The 14,879-nt window shown below is 35.1% G+C and overlaps 1 protein-coding gene across 1 annotated transcript; it reads right to left on the reverse strand.

Moving 5' to 3' along the window:
- Nucleotides 1-790: 790 nt before the first annotated feature.
- LOC116295782 (uncharacterized) lies at nucleotides 791-11,967 on the reverse strand. The gene is made up of 12 exons (XM_031703709.2): nucleotides 11,786-11,967; nucleotides 11,581-11,614; nucleotides 11,244-11,409; nucleotides 8,585-8,676; nucleotides 7,778-7,881; nucleotides 7,484-7,596; nucleotides 6,230-6,404; nucleotides 5,863-5,903; nucleotides 5,149-5,540; nucleotides 4,005-4,367; nucleotides 2,945-3,069; nucleotides 791-2,290 (listed from the first exon to the last, which is right to left on the reverse strand). The coding sequence occupies exons 1-12, from the start codon at nucleotides 11,818-11,820 to the stop codon at nucleotides 2,215-2,217; spliced, it is 1,716 nt and encodes a 571-aa protein (XP_031559569.2). The 5' UTR covers nucleotides 11,821-11,967; the 3' UTR covers nucleotides 791-2,214.
- Nucleotides 11,968-14,879: the final 2,912 nt, after the last annotated feature.

A 14,879-nucleotide genomic window follows, 5' to 3' on the forward strand; every position in this document is an offset into this window, starting at 1 on the left:
AATTTGTGCTACAATTACTTTATTTGTTTTATGTTCAGATATTGCATGGAAAATGTAGCAAGAGACAAAAAATGAGAATAGAAAAAGAGGGGGAGAAGAAAGAAATGATGTAGGTAATGAACCATTATATAAGGTATAATTGATGTGAAAAATTATTAGATTATTCCTAATTATTGCAAGACCAAAGAAATGCAGCTTATTCACCTATTGGGCACTCTTAGTCCCAACGGGATTAATGAACGCTTTGCTTTCAACTAACCCATTCTTTTGTCTTTTGGGGTTTTTTTTTTTTGTTTCCTTGCCCACCTCGTTCTCATTGGTTTCTTTTGTTTTATTCTAATTATATTAACGCTCCTTTCCACCACCTCATTCTCTTTTACTCTGACTAAGGACTGGGGTCTGAAAGGACAGTAAATTTTTTCATCTTTTCAGTGTATAATTTACCCTTTTATCATTACTATTCCTAATTATGGATTTTTATAAAATGGTACAACTTTACTTTCTTTTTGTCATTTTTTGTTTGGAGGAACCAAATGTGAGATCAATACATAAAGTAAAAAGATATAATATCAAGCATTCATTGAAAACTCATGAAATAAAGAAACTGATATAAATTGTAATTGAGTTTCCGAGTTCTGATTAAGAGTTACCAAGGATAGAATGTATTATCCTTCACAAATTTTTAATCTGTCATTAAGTATTTTATCTTCAGGAAATTATGCAAGTTCTGGTCAATGACACTCAGGAAATCCTTCTCAATTTTACCAGTTTCCCCTTCAACCAAACAAACTTATTTTATATTAACTATATTTTATTGAACAAAAGACCTTTTCAGCTGGTTTCATGACAGTTTTCTTGGACAACACTTGCTTATTTTACCAAGGCATTTATTATAGAATTTTAAATTAAAAAATTATATATTTAGTAATTCTCTCATGTTCTTGATTTTCAGGTCTGCAAAAATACAACTAAAAGTGACAACCACATTCCAGACAGAAAATTATATAAATAATAACTAATATTTATGATCTAGAGTTACAATGGGAAAACTGTAGAGTAACACTGAGTGAAAAAATTATTTGAATATTACAAACTAGTAGCATGAACATAGAACAAACTTAGCTCGTTCAACAAAAACACCCTCACCCACCATTGAATCAAAAGTGTAAGAACTAATGATCTTACTTTTGATTGACAGCAGCACAAGGGTAAATTTCAACAGGAAATAAGAGTTACTGACATTGCTTATGCAGGGTTTTCATTAAGTTTAAATACAATAAAGATCATGAATGTTGGAGAGTACTGGGGACCAGGTAAACATTTTACAAATTACTAAGCTATTAATGGTAGTTTGAGCTGGATAGTTTTTCTCAGCTACCAAGAGCACACTCCTATCCCAGAACCTTAATGAAAACCCTGCTCGTATTCAAAAGAGCCTGTTAACAAGCACATAGCAGATGGTAGGACTGAAACATTATAAAACCACCAATATCTGGTCCCCTGTGAACTATGTAAGGGTAAAAAAAACAACGGATTGAGCAGGTCTTTCAATTTTACATCCTACATTTATTAATGACCATTAAGTAAGATGTTACCAAAACAAATTCAAAACCTAGTGTTAATCGTTTTGAAAGAACTCAATGCTATATTAATGGAGTACTTTGAAGTACTTGCAACTGCTATGAGACTCCAAATATGCTAATTGCATGACAGATCAGAGAAAAATAATTTCAAACTATGTCAAAATCCTTGGATCATCATGCCATAAATAGGTTCAGGTCAGTTTTTTAAAACATTCTGGGACTTTTGCGCTCCAACATACATTTAATTACATGCATAGAATATGGTAACAATGACATGAGAAGTAAATGTACATTGAAAGAGAGAAATGCATAGACCTGGGTCCTCAATATTATGATAATCATTTATCGACATACTATCATGTAATAATATTCTAACAACCCAAAGGAGAATTCCTTAGCATTTCTGGGTCAAAACATTCTAGCCTTGAGTTCCTGATACTTTTGCATTTTAAAGAAAGAGACTTTCTTATTGTTTATATCAAGAAATAGTTTCCTTTTCTCAAGTTGTGAAACTAGTTTAGATTACTACTGTCATCTTCATTTACAAACAAGAGGATCTTTAGTCCTTGCTGGCCACCAGAAGCAAATTTGGCACAAAGGCCTATGGCTGGGTAGCCTAATTCAGTCTAATTTACGTAAGTGGCTTTTTATCTGATTCTGCTAATAATATTTCAAGTGTCTTTGTCACTTCCTTCATAGAGGTTATCCTAAAAAAATGAAAAACAAGAAATTAGATTACTTTGGTTTAGTAAAGTTAAGAGAAGATGATAATTGTGATCACTGTAAAGTCATTATCACAAGATTCAACAGAACAAGTTAAAAGTTATATTTGCGCTTTTTCATTTTGACAAATATTTCTCACAGAGTGGTGTTTTGTGATAGACATTGAAAACTTATGTCAATCAATAAAATTCAAATGCATCTCAAACATATTTATTTGAGACAGCCATGATGTCATTGAGTTCATGAAACTGTACATCCCTAGCCACTTTTACTTTGTAATTCAACCAAATTGTCCAAAAATAAATTTTTTTATCATAACTAAGAGGTAAGTGCAAAAGTGGAAATATAACTTTTAACTTGTTCCTGAGATTGTAACAGCTTTATTCCAAAGCCATGATTAGTTTTTTTCTGTGATAGCAAGCATGGGGCATTTTGGTCTTAACTTTCATAAAAATATACATCTACAGAACTAAGTTTACTAAAAAAGTAATGTAATTCTTATATGAGCTGAATTTTTAGGCAAGATGGATGAATTTTGTGATGACTTCTCTAATAATCATGAAGAAATATTTCTTGCTTCGCTCTGTTGAACATTTTCCCACAAGTGTAATGTGATTTCCAACAACTGATAATCTTACCTTTTTGTACCAATGTCAATATGCATTTCCAACAAATCCATTTGTGACCGAAGTTGAAGCTGTTGAATTAAGTTCTTGTTTGCATCACCAACATTGCTACATCCCTCATCATTCAATCTTTGTATCTGTAAACAATCAAACTGTCAGTCATATAATCATACAATTGAAACCCAAGCAGTAAAAATATAGATGACTCCTATGTGACCCTGTATAATCTATGTATGGCTGTAAGTCACTAGGATGATTGCATGCTAGTCTTATGTTAAAAGTGGACAAGTTTGTAAACATGATATATTTTTACCATCCTGGTGATATTTCTCATTAACAAGATCTAACTAGTCATACTTATCAGTAAAGGCATTGACACCTAGTGTTTGTTCTTCAAAGGGAATCTGAATGTGCCAACGAAGTGATAAAGTTGAAAAACAGTGTTTTAAAAGTGAGGAAAATGGTAACTACGTTTGAAGATACACTTTGTACACCGGTTTGACAGGTTCTTTAAAACCAGTACCAAAACAGTGCACAATACCTTTTATGGAGTGTAATCTATGAAAACCTGTTTAGAACAAAAGAAATGATGCACTTCCATAACAAACTGTTCTGTTTGCCAACTTCGTTTGCTAAAAAAGCTTTGGCTGCTATATCACAGTGTAGGACAATCACAAACAGAACCCTAAGTTCCATGTTAGGTGAAAGCCAAAAGATAAAATTAGAATTTAGCAGAACATGTGTAATAGGTAAATTATGAGCCTTGTATGAAACGACTGAAGAAGAGACAACTCGATGACATAGTGGCTTCGCCTCTACGAAAAAACCCTTGAAGGAGAGATTAGAACCAACAAGCAATGCCACTCACATACAACGCCAAGCCCAGGAATCATTCGCAGTTCGCATTGGTGAGAGGTGATGCATTAGCAGCACGCACCACCCATAATCCTCACATAATGAAGCTTAGGTCAAGCATAAGGCCCTATGTGCAATGGGGCGCAAGGAGGATAGGTAACAGGTAACAAGTTCAAGCATATTCAAAACTCTTAAACATACCAATCACTTTAATTACCTGTTTGTCAAGCCCTTCAGACTGCAAGTTATTGATATGATTTGTGAGATTCTTGTCTGCATATTTTGATAACAATTGTAGGTTGACACTTGGTGTAGGCTGGACTGATACTGGACTAACAGACGAAGGAGATAACTGCGCTTGACTGCTCAATGTCGAAGCAAAGGAAGTTTGTATTTTTGTTGGTTGAAATTGTTCTTTTAATGCTGGAGAGTTTGTTCCAAGACTCTGAGAAAATATTACAGGAGAGCCAGGAGATTTATGTATTCTGTTATTTTCTTTGACGAGAGCAGATGCTGATGTCAGTGGTTGTGTTATCATTGGAAACGTTTGCTGATAATTGGTGATACCATGGTTTCGAATCTGTGTAAAAAAAGAGTGAAAGTACCTTTAAGTAATGATTGGTCTCATTAACATTTTATGAGAACAAGTCAAAGTATAATAAATACCATAACGGTGGTCTAAACTCATGTGCATAGAAGTATGTGAGTACATCAAATGTGGTCATACTTCAAGTGCAACATGCCTAACCATGGCCACCCAACTAATTATTTTTTTTTACCAATGCCAGTAAAACCTTTCCTGCCAAGTGTTTCCATCAATTAAAAGATTGTTTTACAAAAGTATTCAGTATAAGCCAGCAAAGGGACCAAAATTGGTATCACCTAGGCAAATTCCTAGCTATATATTTAAATTTTTGTTGAAATGTTTTTAAATATTTGCAGTCACACTGAGTGATTTCACGGGCAAATGCACAAATTGTTGATGTCTGATGGGCTAGCTAGTAAAAAAAAATTGGTTGGGTGACCATAGTTGGGCGTGTTGCACTGTAAGAATGTCACACTTTAAAAATATTGCTTGCTTGAGCTTAGAATTGTTTAAGAGTAAAATCACTAAAACCATGAAATATGTACTTGACAAATACACATTAGTAGACCCTAATTCCATTGTTTTCTTATTGTTTCTATTCAACTATTACACAATGTCTAGCATTTGAATGGTATTTTTTACTTGTATTTATTATTATTTATTATTATTTTATTTCACTTTACCTCGTACAAGGTGTTTTCCAGGAGCATTAATTAGTTTTGACTTTAGCTTAGAAAGATAATAATAATGATAATTCTTACACAACTAGTCTTACCTCAGTTAATTTCCTTTGCTGTAGTAACGTGGCTTGTTGCAAGGGATGCAGGGCAGGTCTTTTATTCATCTCAAGATCATATGATTTTTGTGCTTGGCTAGTAGGCAGTGACGAAGATATATTTTGAGGATTTCCATTATTTACAAGTCCATACTGTGCTAAGTTATGCTGTGTGCTATACTGCTGTTTGGCATATTGTTGTTGGGTTACATTTGGTTGTGACACCCCATGTCTTATATTGAGCTGTAGTGGAGACTGTGAAGTCTGAAAGCCATGGGGTGAAAGTGAGACTAACTGTGGAGAAGATGAGTGTGAGCTTGATTCAAACATGCTCGCTCGTGAAGATGGAGTAGATGGCGGAGAAACATCTTGTAGACTACCAGCTGGAGATGCTGACAAAAAAAGGAGAAATAGTCAACTTAGGCTCTTAGTGGTTTAAATGCAGCAGGTCAGAACCATTAACTTGAATGGAATACAGTGATACCGTGGCCTTATTCACACTAGCATAAGCATCATCAACATACAGAGACACAAGTTTAGGAAAGAGCCACAATGAGTCTGTATATTTTGGTTTTGGTTCTGCACAGTCTTTTCTTGTATTGTAAAAACTTACAAAAACTCTTGCTTAAAACAAAGGTGGGAGCTAAAACACATAGTCTTGGTCCTTGTGTGAAAAAGAAAATGGTCAAAAAATAGAAATAAGGCATAGCATACCAACAGAATTTCCTGATAAACTTGCAGCCACAGGAGTAGACCTGAATGAAATTAAATTTATTTTATAGCCATTTGTTTTATTCATCAAATTAATGATGATGTGATGATGATGATGATAATAATGACTTTATTTTAAGAGGATAAAAACACATAATAGTGTGGATTCAATAGTGTACATACACTAACAAACCTTTGGTCCTCTATAAATGCATGTCTTTCCACCTAAGTTGCTTATTCACCTCAATGTGAAACAATGATTGCAGACTGCAATCAGTTGTCAATTCCCCAAAGGTGGTTTTTGCACTAATTTCCCCACAATTCCCAATGGATGGTTGCTAAGTAGCAGTTTGACTGTCCATATACTTACCGCTGAGATGTTGTAGGTATAGCACTAGTATGTGCTGACATTGTTTTGATAACCCCTTGTCCTCTGTCACCATCCACTGCTTTGATATTTTCTCTTCCTCTGTCTTCAATATGAGCCCTGCTCCCATCTCTTTTTTCGTTTGAAAGTGACTCTTTAAGGGAAAACTTAGACCCATCTGTAGATGTAAAAAATATAAGTTTTGTACAAATACCTGAATTATATATAACTAACTTGTAGTATATGGGGTAGAGTTCAATAGTGTTAGAGTAGCTTTAATATGTGTGGAAAGTGATACTCATATATGCATTCAAATAAGCAATTTCTTCGCATTATAGTGCGAAAGGAGACATGAAGTTAACCCTATCAAGAATATCTCTCAAGATTGAATTGGATCACATTTAAATTGAAGGAAGGATGAAAAATTGGTAATGGGGAAATGCTGCTCTCCAGCAACATAACCTCATATGGTTGTGTATCATAAAAAGGTCAAGTTAAAAAGGATAGAGGTAAAAATAAATTATTTTACTCTGAAACAACTGGGAAAGAGTAGTTGTCCTCCCAAGCCAGGGGTTCATGTATCGAGCATTTGAAGGTGTTTACCCTCACAAATATTTCAGTGCTCCTTATTATGGGTGTTTACAGTGCGGCTACTGAAACAGGGGCAACTTAGACAGCTAGAACCAATAAAAATATGGACATGAAGTACAATGAAAAATGTAAAAGTGTAAAATGAAAACAATGCATTCCAACTTTGGGTAGTGGAGCCAATCATAAATTAGCAGAAAACAATAGCCTTTCAACATATCTTCTTATTCCTAAGAGAAAATGATGACAGCTATTTAGTTGTTTACATGTAACATCATTCCTGTGCAGTCTATGTTTCCAATTTGTTCCACTACCCAAAGTTGGAATGCATTGTTCTCATTCTATATTTTGATTGGTTAGCTATGTAAGTGGTGTGAATTGAATGGATAGAACTGTGGTGTAATCATGTTATAGTGTTGATCATCACAGTAAATGAGAGATCTAAGAGAACGCTGTTAACAAAGACCTGAAAAAATGATTTCAGGCTTCAACAGGAAAGTGTAAGTGGCCCTGGTTACAGTAGTTGCACTGTAAAGCTGAAGTTACACAGAACAAGGAAAAGTCAAAACAGATGTGGAGATCCTGAGGATCGAACTGTGCACCTTTAACTCCAAAGGCTGCCCACTAACCAAGCTACAACTACTTCTATAAAAGCCCTGCTTGACTTACGCATTCTTGATGTCTCATGATTCGAATCCTCCTTGTGAAATCCACCATCTCTTGCTTCCTTTGCACCAATAGCATTTTGGTCCTTCTCCTTATTCTCTCTCTCCCTCCTCTCTCTACAACACAAGTGTAATGCCAATAATATAGTTATATCCTTGAACGAGAGTATGACAGTTGTATAAACATCTAAAGACACAATCTTATAATAAATAATGAACCCTCCTAGATCTCACATCTTTCATTTTCATTGGATCTTAATTACTAGCTAGCTCTTACAGTATTTTTATAATTACACACCTCTCAATCCATTCTTTTGGCTTCTCCCATTGAGATTTCTCAGTCTTGAAATTGTAGTAATAGCATTTTCCTGATGAACTAACATGCTGAGACCAAGGGAAGCCCTGACAGTGAAAGCAATTATTGATACAAAGTGTCAACACAAGATTCAGGAAATGATTCAAATTCTATATCAACGGCTAGGTTATTCTTAATCTGAAACAGACACCAATATACAGACTGTTCTTGGCTTTGCTTTAGCTGTATCATTAATGCCATGTTAGTGGTGCATTTTTATTAAAAAATTCTGAATATTAAGATATTATGAACATTTGATGATTCAGGGTTTTCATTCAGTTTCGTAATAACAGAAGATTATAGTAATTTAAGCCATAGAATCTTGCTCAGTTACCATTTGCAAAATCCCCAACTCTCAATCAATCATTTTACAGCCAGGCAGCACTGACATATATAATATTTCCCTTTAGAGTCTATTACCTTTTAGTACCAAACACATCTGCCATCATATTGTATGACTTCTAAAGAAATAAATAACCCAACTTAATGAAACCCATTTCCCCCCCAGAGTTGCATCTTCAGGTAACGACCAATGACAGAAATATATTTTGTTATGTAACAAATTGCATTTCAAACAAAAGTGGCCCAATAGTTACAAACTTGCATGTCTAGCCCTCAATACACTTTCATAAATGAACTTTTAATGAAGATATATTGAGCTCAATTGAACTAGTTAAATTCAAATACTTATGTGCATGAAAGTATTGAATTTCATTTTTAATGAATAGATTGAAAAACATGTATTCCTACCTCATCAGTACTAATATGGTTAAACTTGGTATGCCGTTCAGTGGAATGGGAGTTGGATCCACGGTGAGAATCATTTGGAGACTGATTTGAGCCTTTTGAAAAATGATTATATGATATTCATTAATGACCAAAATATATTTTTTGAATAAACTTAAATTCAACCATAACTTAATTTCTATTTATTCCTACTTTATAACCCCCCAATAACATATTATATGCATATTAGAGCATGATATTGTAAATTATCAAGACCAAGGCCCTGTTATCTGTCAAAGCCATAGACTGAGATACAAAAAACATTGAGGTATTGATAATTTACAATATCATGTGAAAACCAAATTCAATTTTTCAATACATTTTATAAACTAAGAATAAATATTTAATATAAAAGCAAGCTTATTTTGATCTCAATTGAACCTTGTGTAAACTTGACATGATAAATGCATTTTCTGCAGATAAACCTAAAGATAATACATTTATCATCCTCAAGTTCACATAATATCAGGAATTCACCCTTTCGGGGCTAGCTGTCATGGGGTATAAATTGTTTTAGATTGTGTTACGGTCACCAAAAAGTTCGGACATTGTTAGCTCGAATTTCCGTAAAAATGTACTGACTCTAAATGAACTATTTACTTGGTTAATGTTTAGTTAGTTCTCTAAATACAAGTAAATAATCATTTTTCTAGCTTGATTGGTTCCTTTTCTTACTGCTGTTAAGATAGGTAACTAAAGAAATCTACCTAAATTTTCTCTTTAAAGTGAATTTGTATGAAAATCCGAGAACGATGTCCGAACTTTTTGGTGACAGTAACACAATCCAAGCTAGCGACGAAAAGGTGAATAAGCTGAGGGCTCTCAGCCAATCAAAAGTGAGATAGTGACTAGAATGTATAATAATAATTATTGCCAAAGCTCTCAAACTAAATAGCATCCCCTTGAATATACTGCAAATGATTATACCAATACAATAAACGAAGAATATCTGTCGTGATAATTGTGTGAGTCGTTATTAAAAAGGTCCTGGAACTTTACCAGTACAGTACAACCCCCAATCCATAGATTGACCCCATTTGTGGAAATGAGTTTTACAGGAAGGAAATGACAATGGCTCCCACTAAGACACCCTAAACATGAATGTTTCAATGTAAAATTTATATGGAAACCTTAAACTTCATATTTCAATAAGGAAAGGAAGAAGTCATCAAGTTCATTTCGATTGTTCAGCTTTTGTCGAGCTCAAATTACGACAAGAAAAGTGGTTGAGTGTTTCTGTGTAGATTGGTATCATATTATAGGTGAAGATATTTCAACAACCTTCAAAGTTAAACATTTAATAATCGAGCTTTCAGGTTCAATACCCATCATCAGGTTACAATGTCAGGTGTGACATAGTAGTCAACTATTTATCAGCACCTCAAAGTGCTGGTCATCGGACAAATCTTTGATAAAGATGACCACTTGACTGGTAAATAATTGGCCTCACTGGATGTTTGACCTAACACATTTTGCCAAAATTCGAGAAATAATAGCCGATTGCTAAAGCTTGCTTATTGATGAAATTTATATTCCAAAAATGTTGCCCTGCCACACTTGGGATGTGCCTCTGGCCTGACAAATGACTTGCTTAGTTAAATAAAACTACTTGCGGCTTTGTGTGACATATATTTTTAAAAAAATACCAAGTTGACTCTGGGTTTACATTTAAAAAAAAATGTATTTCACAGTGGGAGACATAAAGCACAGGAGATGTTGGAGAGCTCTGCAAGGTGTAGTCAAGTGCTTTTCTAAATATATTTTCAAGTGTTCTATAACTCCCAGAATGATTTGATTAGAATACGCTGACAAAAGCATATATTCATCATTTGCATAACCTTGTCTAAGTCAAGGGTATCCCTGCTCTTAAATTATTGACTAATCTAATAGTATTTGCAGCCACTCTTAATCGCATGCCATGATAGAGTGTTTTTCAAGCTTTTTAAAATCAAGCTCTGATTGATATCTGCCAGGGTTGTCCAAGTTTGTTTTTGACTTCAGGACTTCTGCCAAAACTCAGTCTGAAGTTCATGCTATTGCTTGTGAAATGATTTGAAACGACTGATAACTTGTTGTTTAGGTAAATTTAATTTACCCTTACATTGATAAATCTAATTCAATCTTGGTTTAGTGAGCACCACACTATAATCTCATTTTTATATAGTCTGGCTACTCAACTGTAATTTCCAAACAATTTATCTGGAAATTTTATTAACACTGAAGCCATTCAATAACTGTAAATTAATTTAATGACCCTGATGGTTTAAAATCATTAGGAAACCTCCTTTTATTTACCATGTGTAAGATTTTTAGGTCTCAAATATCTTTTCATAAGGTATTACTTTGGACATCAATACCATGGTAAAGTTCCAGGTGCATTATATCAAAGAATGATAGCCTAGAGAGCAATTTGAAAAAAACTCTCTAGAAATTCCTCGTGATGTATTTTTAGGGTTTTATTCCTGGTTTCATTGAAGGTTTTTCAAGTTCTTTTTTTTGAGAAAATGTACTGCAATTACCAGGATTACTTTTGGTGTTTCTTATTTGCATTTCCAGTTCATTAACTTGGTAACTCTAGATTACAATTACGTATACCGTATTGACGGTTTGGTCTATAACTTACCCTTCCTACTCCCATCTTTTGACCGACTGTAAGAGGATTTAGATCTCTGAGATCGAGGGGATAAATTTGAATGTCTATTTGATGAGCTATAGGGTGAGTTGTCTCTGCTGTTCGACCCGGCTGGTGATCTGTCTCTGTCCGCAATGCAATTCGCTTGTTTCTTGTTCTGTGAGATCAAGAATAAATTTGATTATCATTCCTTGATCTTCAAGTCTAAGGATCTTATTTTCTGTTAATAAAAAATCTAGTCCAGTCCAGTTTCAAAAGCAGGAATAAACTTTGAAAGTTTGTTACCCAATTATCTCCAGGTGAGATTCTCCCAACTTGATTTACTTACCTGATACGGGTGATACGGACTCCTTTCATTGTACCTACAAAGACAAAAAGATATAAATTAGAAATGAAAAATACTCTGATGCCATTATGAATGTGATTGACCGGCTTTTCAACGCGTTTTTTAAACTTTCATATGAGACTTTATTAACAAAAAAACATGGCCGACAGTAGTTGTGACAAGAGCGTTTAGTTGAAGCCAAACTAACCCGTCCGATAGTCTTGGGTATTTCCTATTACTCATCAAAACTGCCAGTTTGGCCTTTTGGAAAGGATACGCTCCCTATTTCGAGTCGAAATTTGGGCAATTTCGGCAAAAAAAAGTCGAAAATGAATGCTAAACATATCTTCACACTGCTTTCAAGTCGCCATTACTAGCTTTGCAGGCTTTCTTGTCATGTGACCTGCTTGTCGACGTTGACGATCTTAGCCAATCAAAGGCCACCAAATGGTCAGATGACCTCACTCTACAGGGAGCCCAAACAAAGAAAATGAATGAGTGGAACACTTCAGTGAACCATGATGGGACGCCAGAACGTTGGGATGACTTTTATAATGAAGAAAAGTGATGGTAAAAAATTGTAATGAGACAATTTCCTGTTATATAATTGAAACAACTGGGTAGATCTAAATCTTAGAAAGCAAAACAATGAAATTTCAATAACACGACTCAATTGTGTTATTGAAATTAAATTAAATTGTAGATAGTAAAACAACTCAACTGTGATATTTTTCATAACAAAAAGCCAACGTTTCTTTCTAAAATTAATAAATTACTCGGTAATGAATTTTGGACTTCAAAAGCACAGGCATAAATCAAATGTGGCACAGGAATCCCAGTAGCATTGCGAATGACTTGGAAAGGAATTTCGATCAGTCTTTAAATTAAGATTTTAAGGTTATCGGGCCTTCAGTACATTTATCAGATTCTTCGGTATTTTAAGACATTTTTTGGGTTAGATTTCATCGATTTTTTTTAAAAATCTACCTTTGTCTGATGAAGGAATCTGTAATAAAAAAAATCCACAGGTAGCCCATGACACCAATATCTGCTCGCCGAGATACGGACACTGGCTTCTCGATCAATCTGTGAGTTGCTTGCTTGGGTAAGCAGAGTATAAGTAAATGCGAATGGAGGGACTGTATTAACAGGCTATAAAAAATGAAAATAAAATGAAAAATAAAAGGCAAAACTTTTCGCTTTTTACCTGGGGTAGCCCATACGCCCATATTTGGCGACTAATACCTGTAAACACTGAGTGGCGATTTTGAATGAAGGAAGATCGGGTATTAAACCAATTCAAATGGCATGGTTATGATTTAACAGCAAATGAACGGAAGGAAAATACGTTATAGTTTTGCGGCGGCGCCGGCGTCTGTGTCAAGTCTTGCCTACGTATCCGGACTGGTGGTCTATCGGAACTATCTACAAAATGCCTAAACGGGGAAAATATAAAATATGAGTGGACGTGGGCGAATATATTTATCACTAAATGTATGTACAAAAGCTCACAATGCAAACAAGTTCCTAACACTTGGGGAGGGGGCGGAATGGTGGAGCCTGAAGCGGATCACAAAGCAAAATCACAGTAGGCTTTTTTTTACTTCTAAAGTGCACGATAGCAATAGAAAGGTTTCATTCTTTCCCCCCTTCCTTTTCTTCTTTTTATACCGTGCTGTGCAAACACAGACCGTAGTGCAGTATACTGGATGATAATAAATCAAAGGAAATTTGTATCGCGACCTTTCAATACTCCATTTTACAGTTCCGTTCGAGTGACCATGAATAATAGTTGCAAGTCGAGGCTGCAGTTTCCGCGCATGGCAAAACTATACTTTTTATCATTCGCGGAAACTCCAGCCTCGTCTTGGAACGGAAATGTAAAATGGAGTATTCATGAAAGAAAAATATATACGTCATCGATCAGGGGAAAATTTTCCTTTCCGGTCCCCGATCGATGATATTATTGTGACGTCATGACGATCGTGTCAGGATAGTAGATTAGCAGAAAGGCAGGATGGTCTGGTAACAAGATTAACTGTGCGCGTGCGCATTAGAACCATTGATGACATCACAAACACGGCGAGCCAACGAAAGCTCAACAGAAGGGATGGTGCTTGTGCGAATATTTATTGGGCTGTTCCTCTTCATAACGATAGTAGTCATTTCGTCCAGCGAGCTTTCAGCCTTGTGTCATAGTTCCAAGACTTGTGAGAGCTGCTTGCATGACGCATCTTGCTTTTGGTGTGAATCAAGTTCGACTTGTCAGCCATATGTTGAAAACGTTTACGGGCATTGTAAGGTGAAGAAGTGGAAAACATGTTCTGTAATGCAGTACCCTACTGCCTTCCTCATATCGTTTGGCATAATGTTCGCTGTTTTTTCTGTTGGAGGTCGGTAATGTTTTATAAATCAATGCAATAGCTAGATTACTTAATTTTAACTACTTTAGGAAAGAGAGTCAGTTTTTTCTCTCTGTACTTTTAAGGCGTTAGACATGCTATTAATGGGACTTTTCTCACGCGTTATCCAAAATTACTTCCTCGTAGCCTCGCATTCAAACGCGGGTTTAACGAAAGACTTTTATTCTCGTGGAAATTTAAATGGCTGTAGCGCCAAACTCTTTCATACGAGTATGAAAGGTTTGACATTGTTTTTCTTTAACCTAAAAATCTAACTTTCTCGCCATTACAGAGTATTAATAACAAAACTAGTGTGGCCTTGTGGAGGGAAGGGAGGAATTCGACCAAGATACTACTGTATGCAACGCGGGCAAGAAGAAATATTTGCTATGGTGCTTTAACTTCAAACATTCTCAATTGCGTTGCTTTAAGCTGAAAAAAGGAATGTTACAAAGGAGTTTGGAGTTTAAAATGTTTAAATGCATTTCTTACGTTTTTGCAGTATCAGTGCTGTGCGTGAAATATCAGTTATGGCGAACATTAGTGCCATGGAAAGAGGACGAGCAAGAAACAGAGAGTGAAAAGAGGCGAACTAGAAGGATCAAACATAAGAAAACTTTGAAAGAAAAAAGTGCCACCTTGAAAGAAAAATACAACCTAGTGCGAAAAAACCCTGTTTGAGGAATAAATTTTTCTTGCTTTTCAAATTTGACTAAAGAATTTGCTCTCTAAAACATGACTCAAAATTTGAACTGCTTATTCTTGCGAAAAATATAGGAATAAAAGAAAGCAAATTTTTTTCTGGGTAATTTGAAGGATATTCAAGGGGGTATTCTGCAAAGTTGAGACAATATCTCGGGCAAAACTAAGTGGATTTTAGATCGTACCGACTCGGGGAAA

This window comes from Actinia tenebrosa, unplaced genomic scaffold, assembly GCF_029948245.1.
Source record: "Actinia tenebrosa isolate PJP-AT-01 unplaced genomic scaffold, QUT_ActTen_1.0 PGA_scaffold1__47_contigs__length_23844297, whole genome shotgun sequence".
NCBI lineage: Eukaryota > Metazoa > Cnidaria > Anthozoa > Actiniaria > Actiniidae > Actinia > Actinia tenebrosa.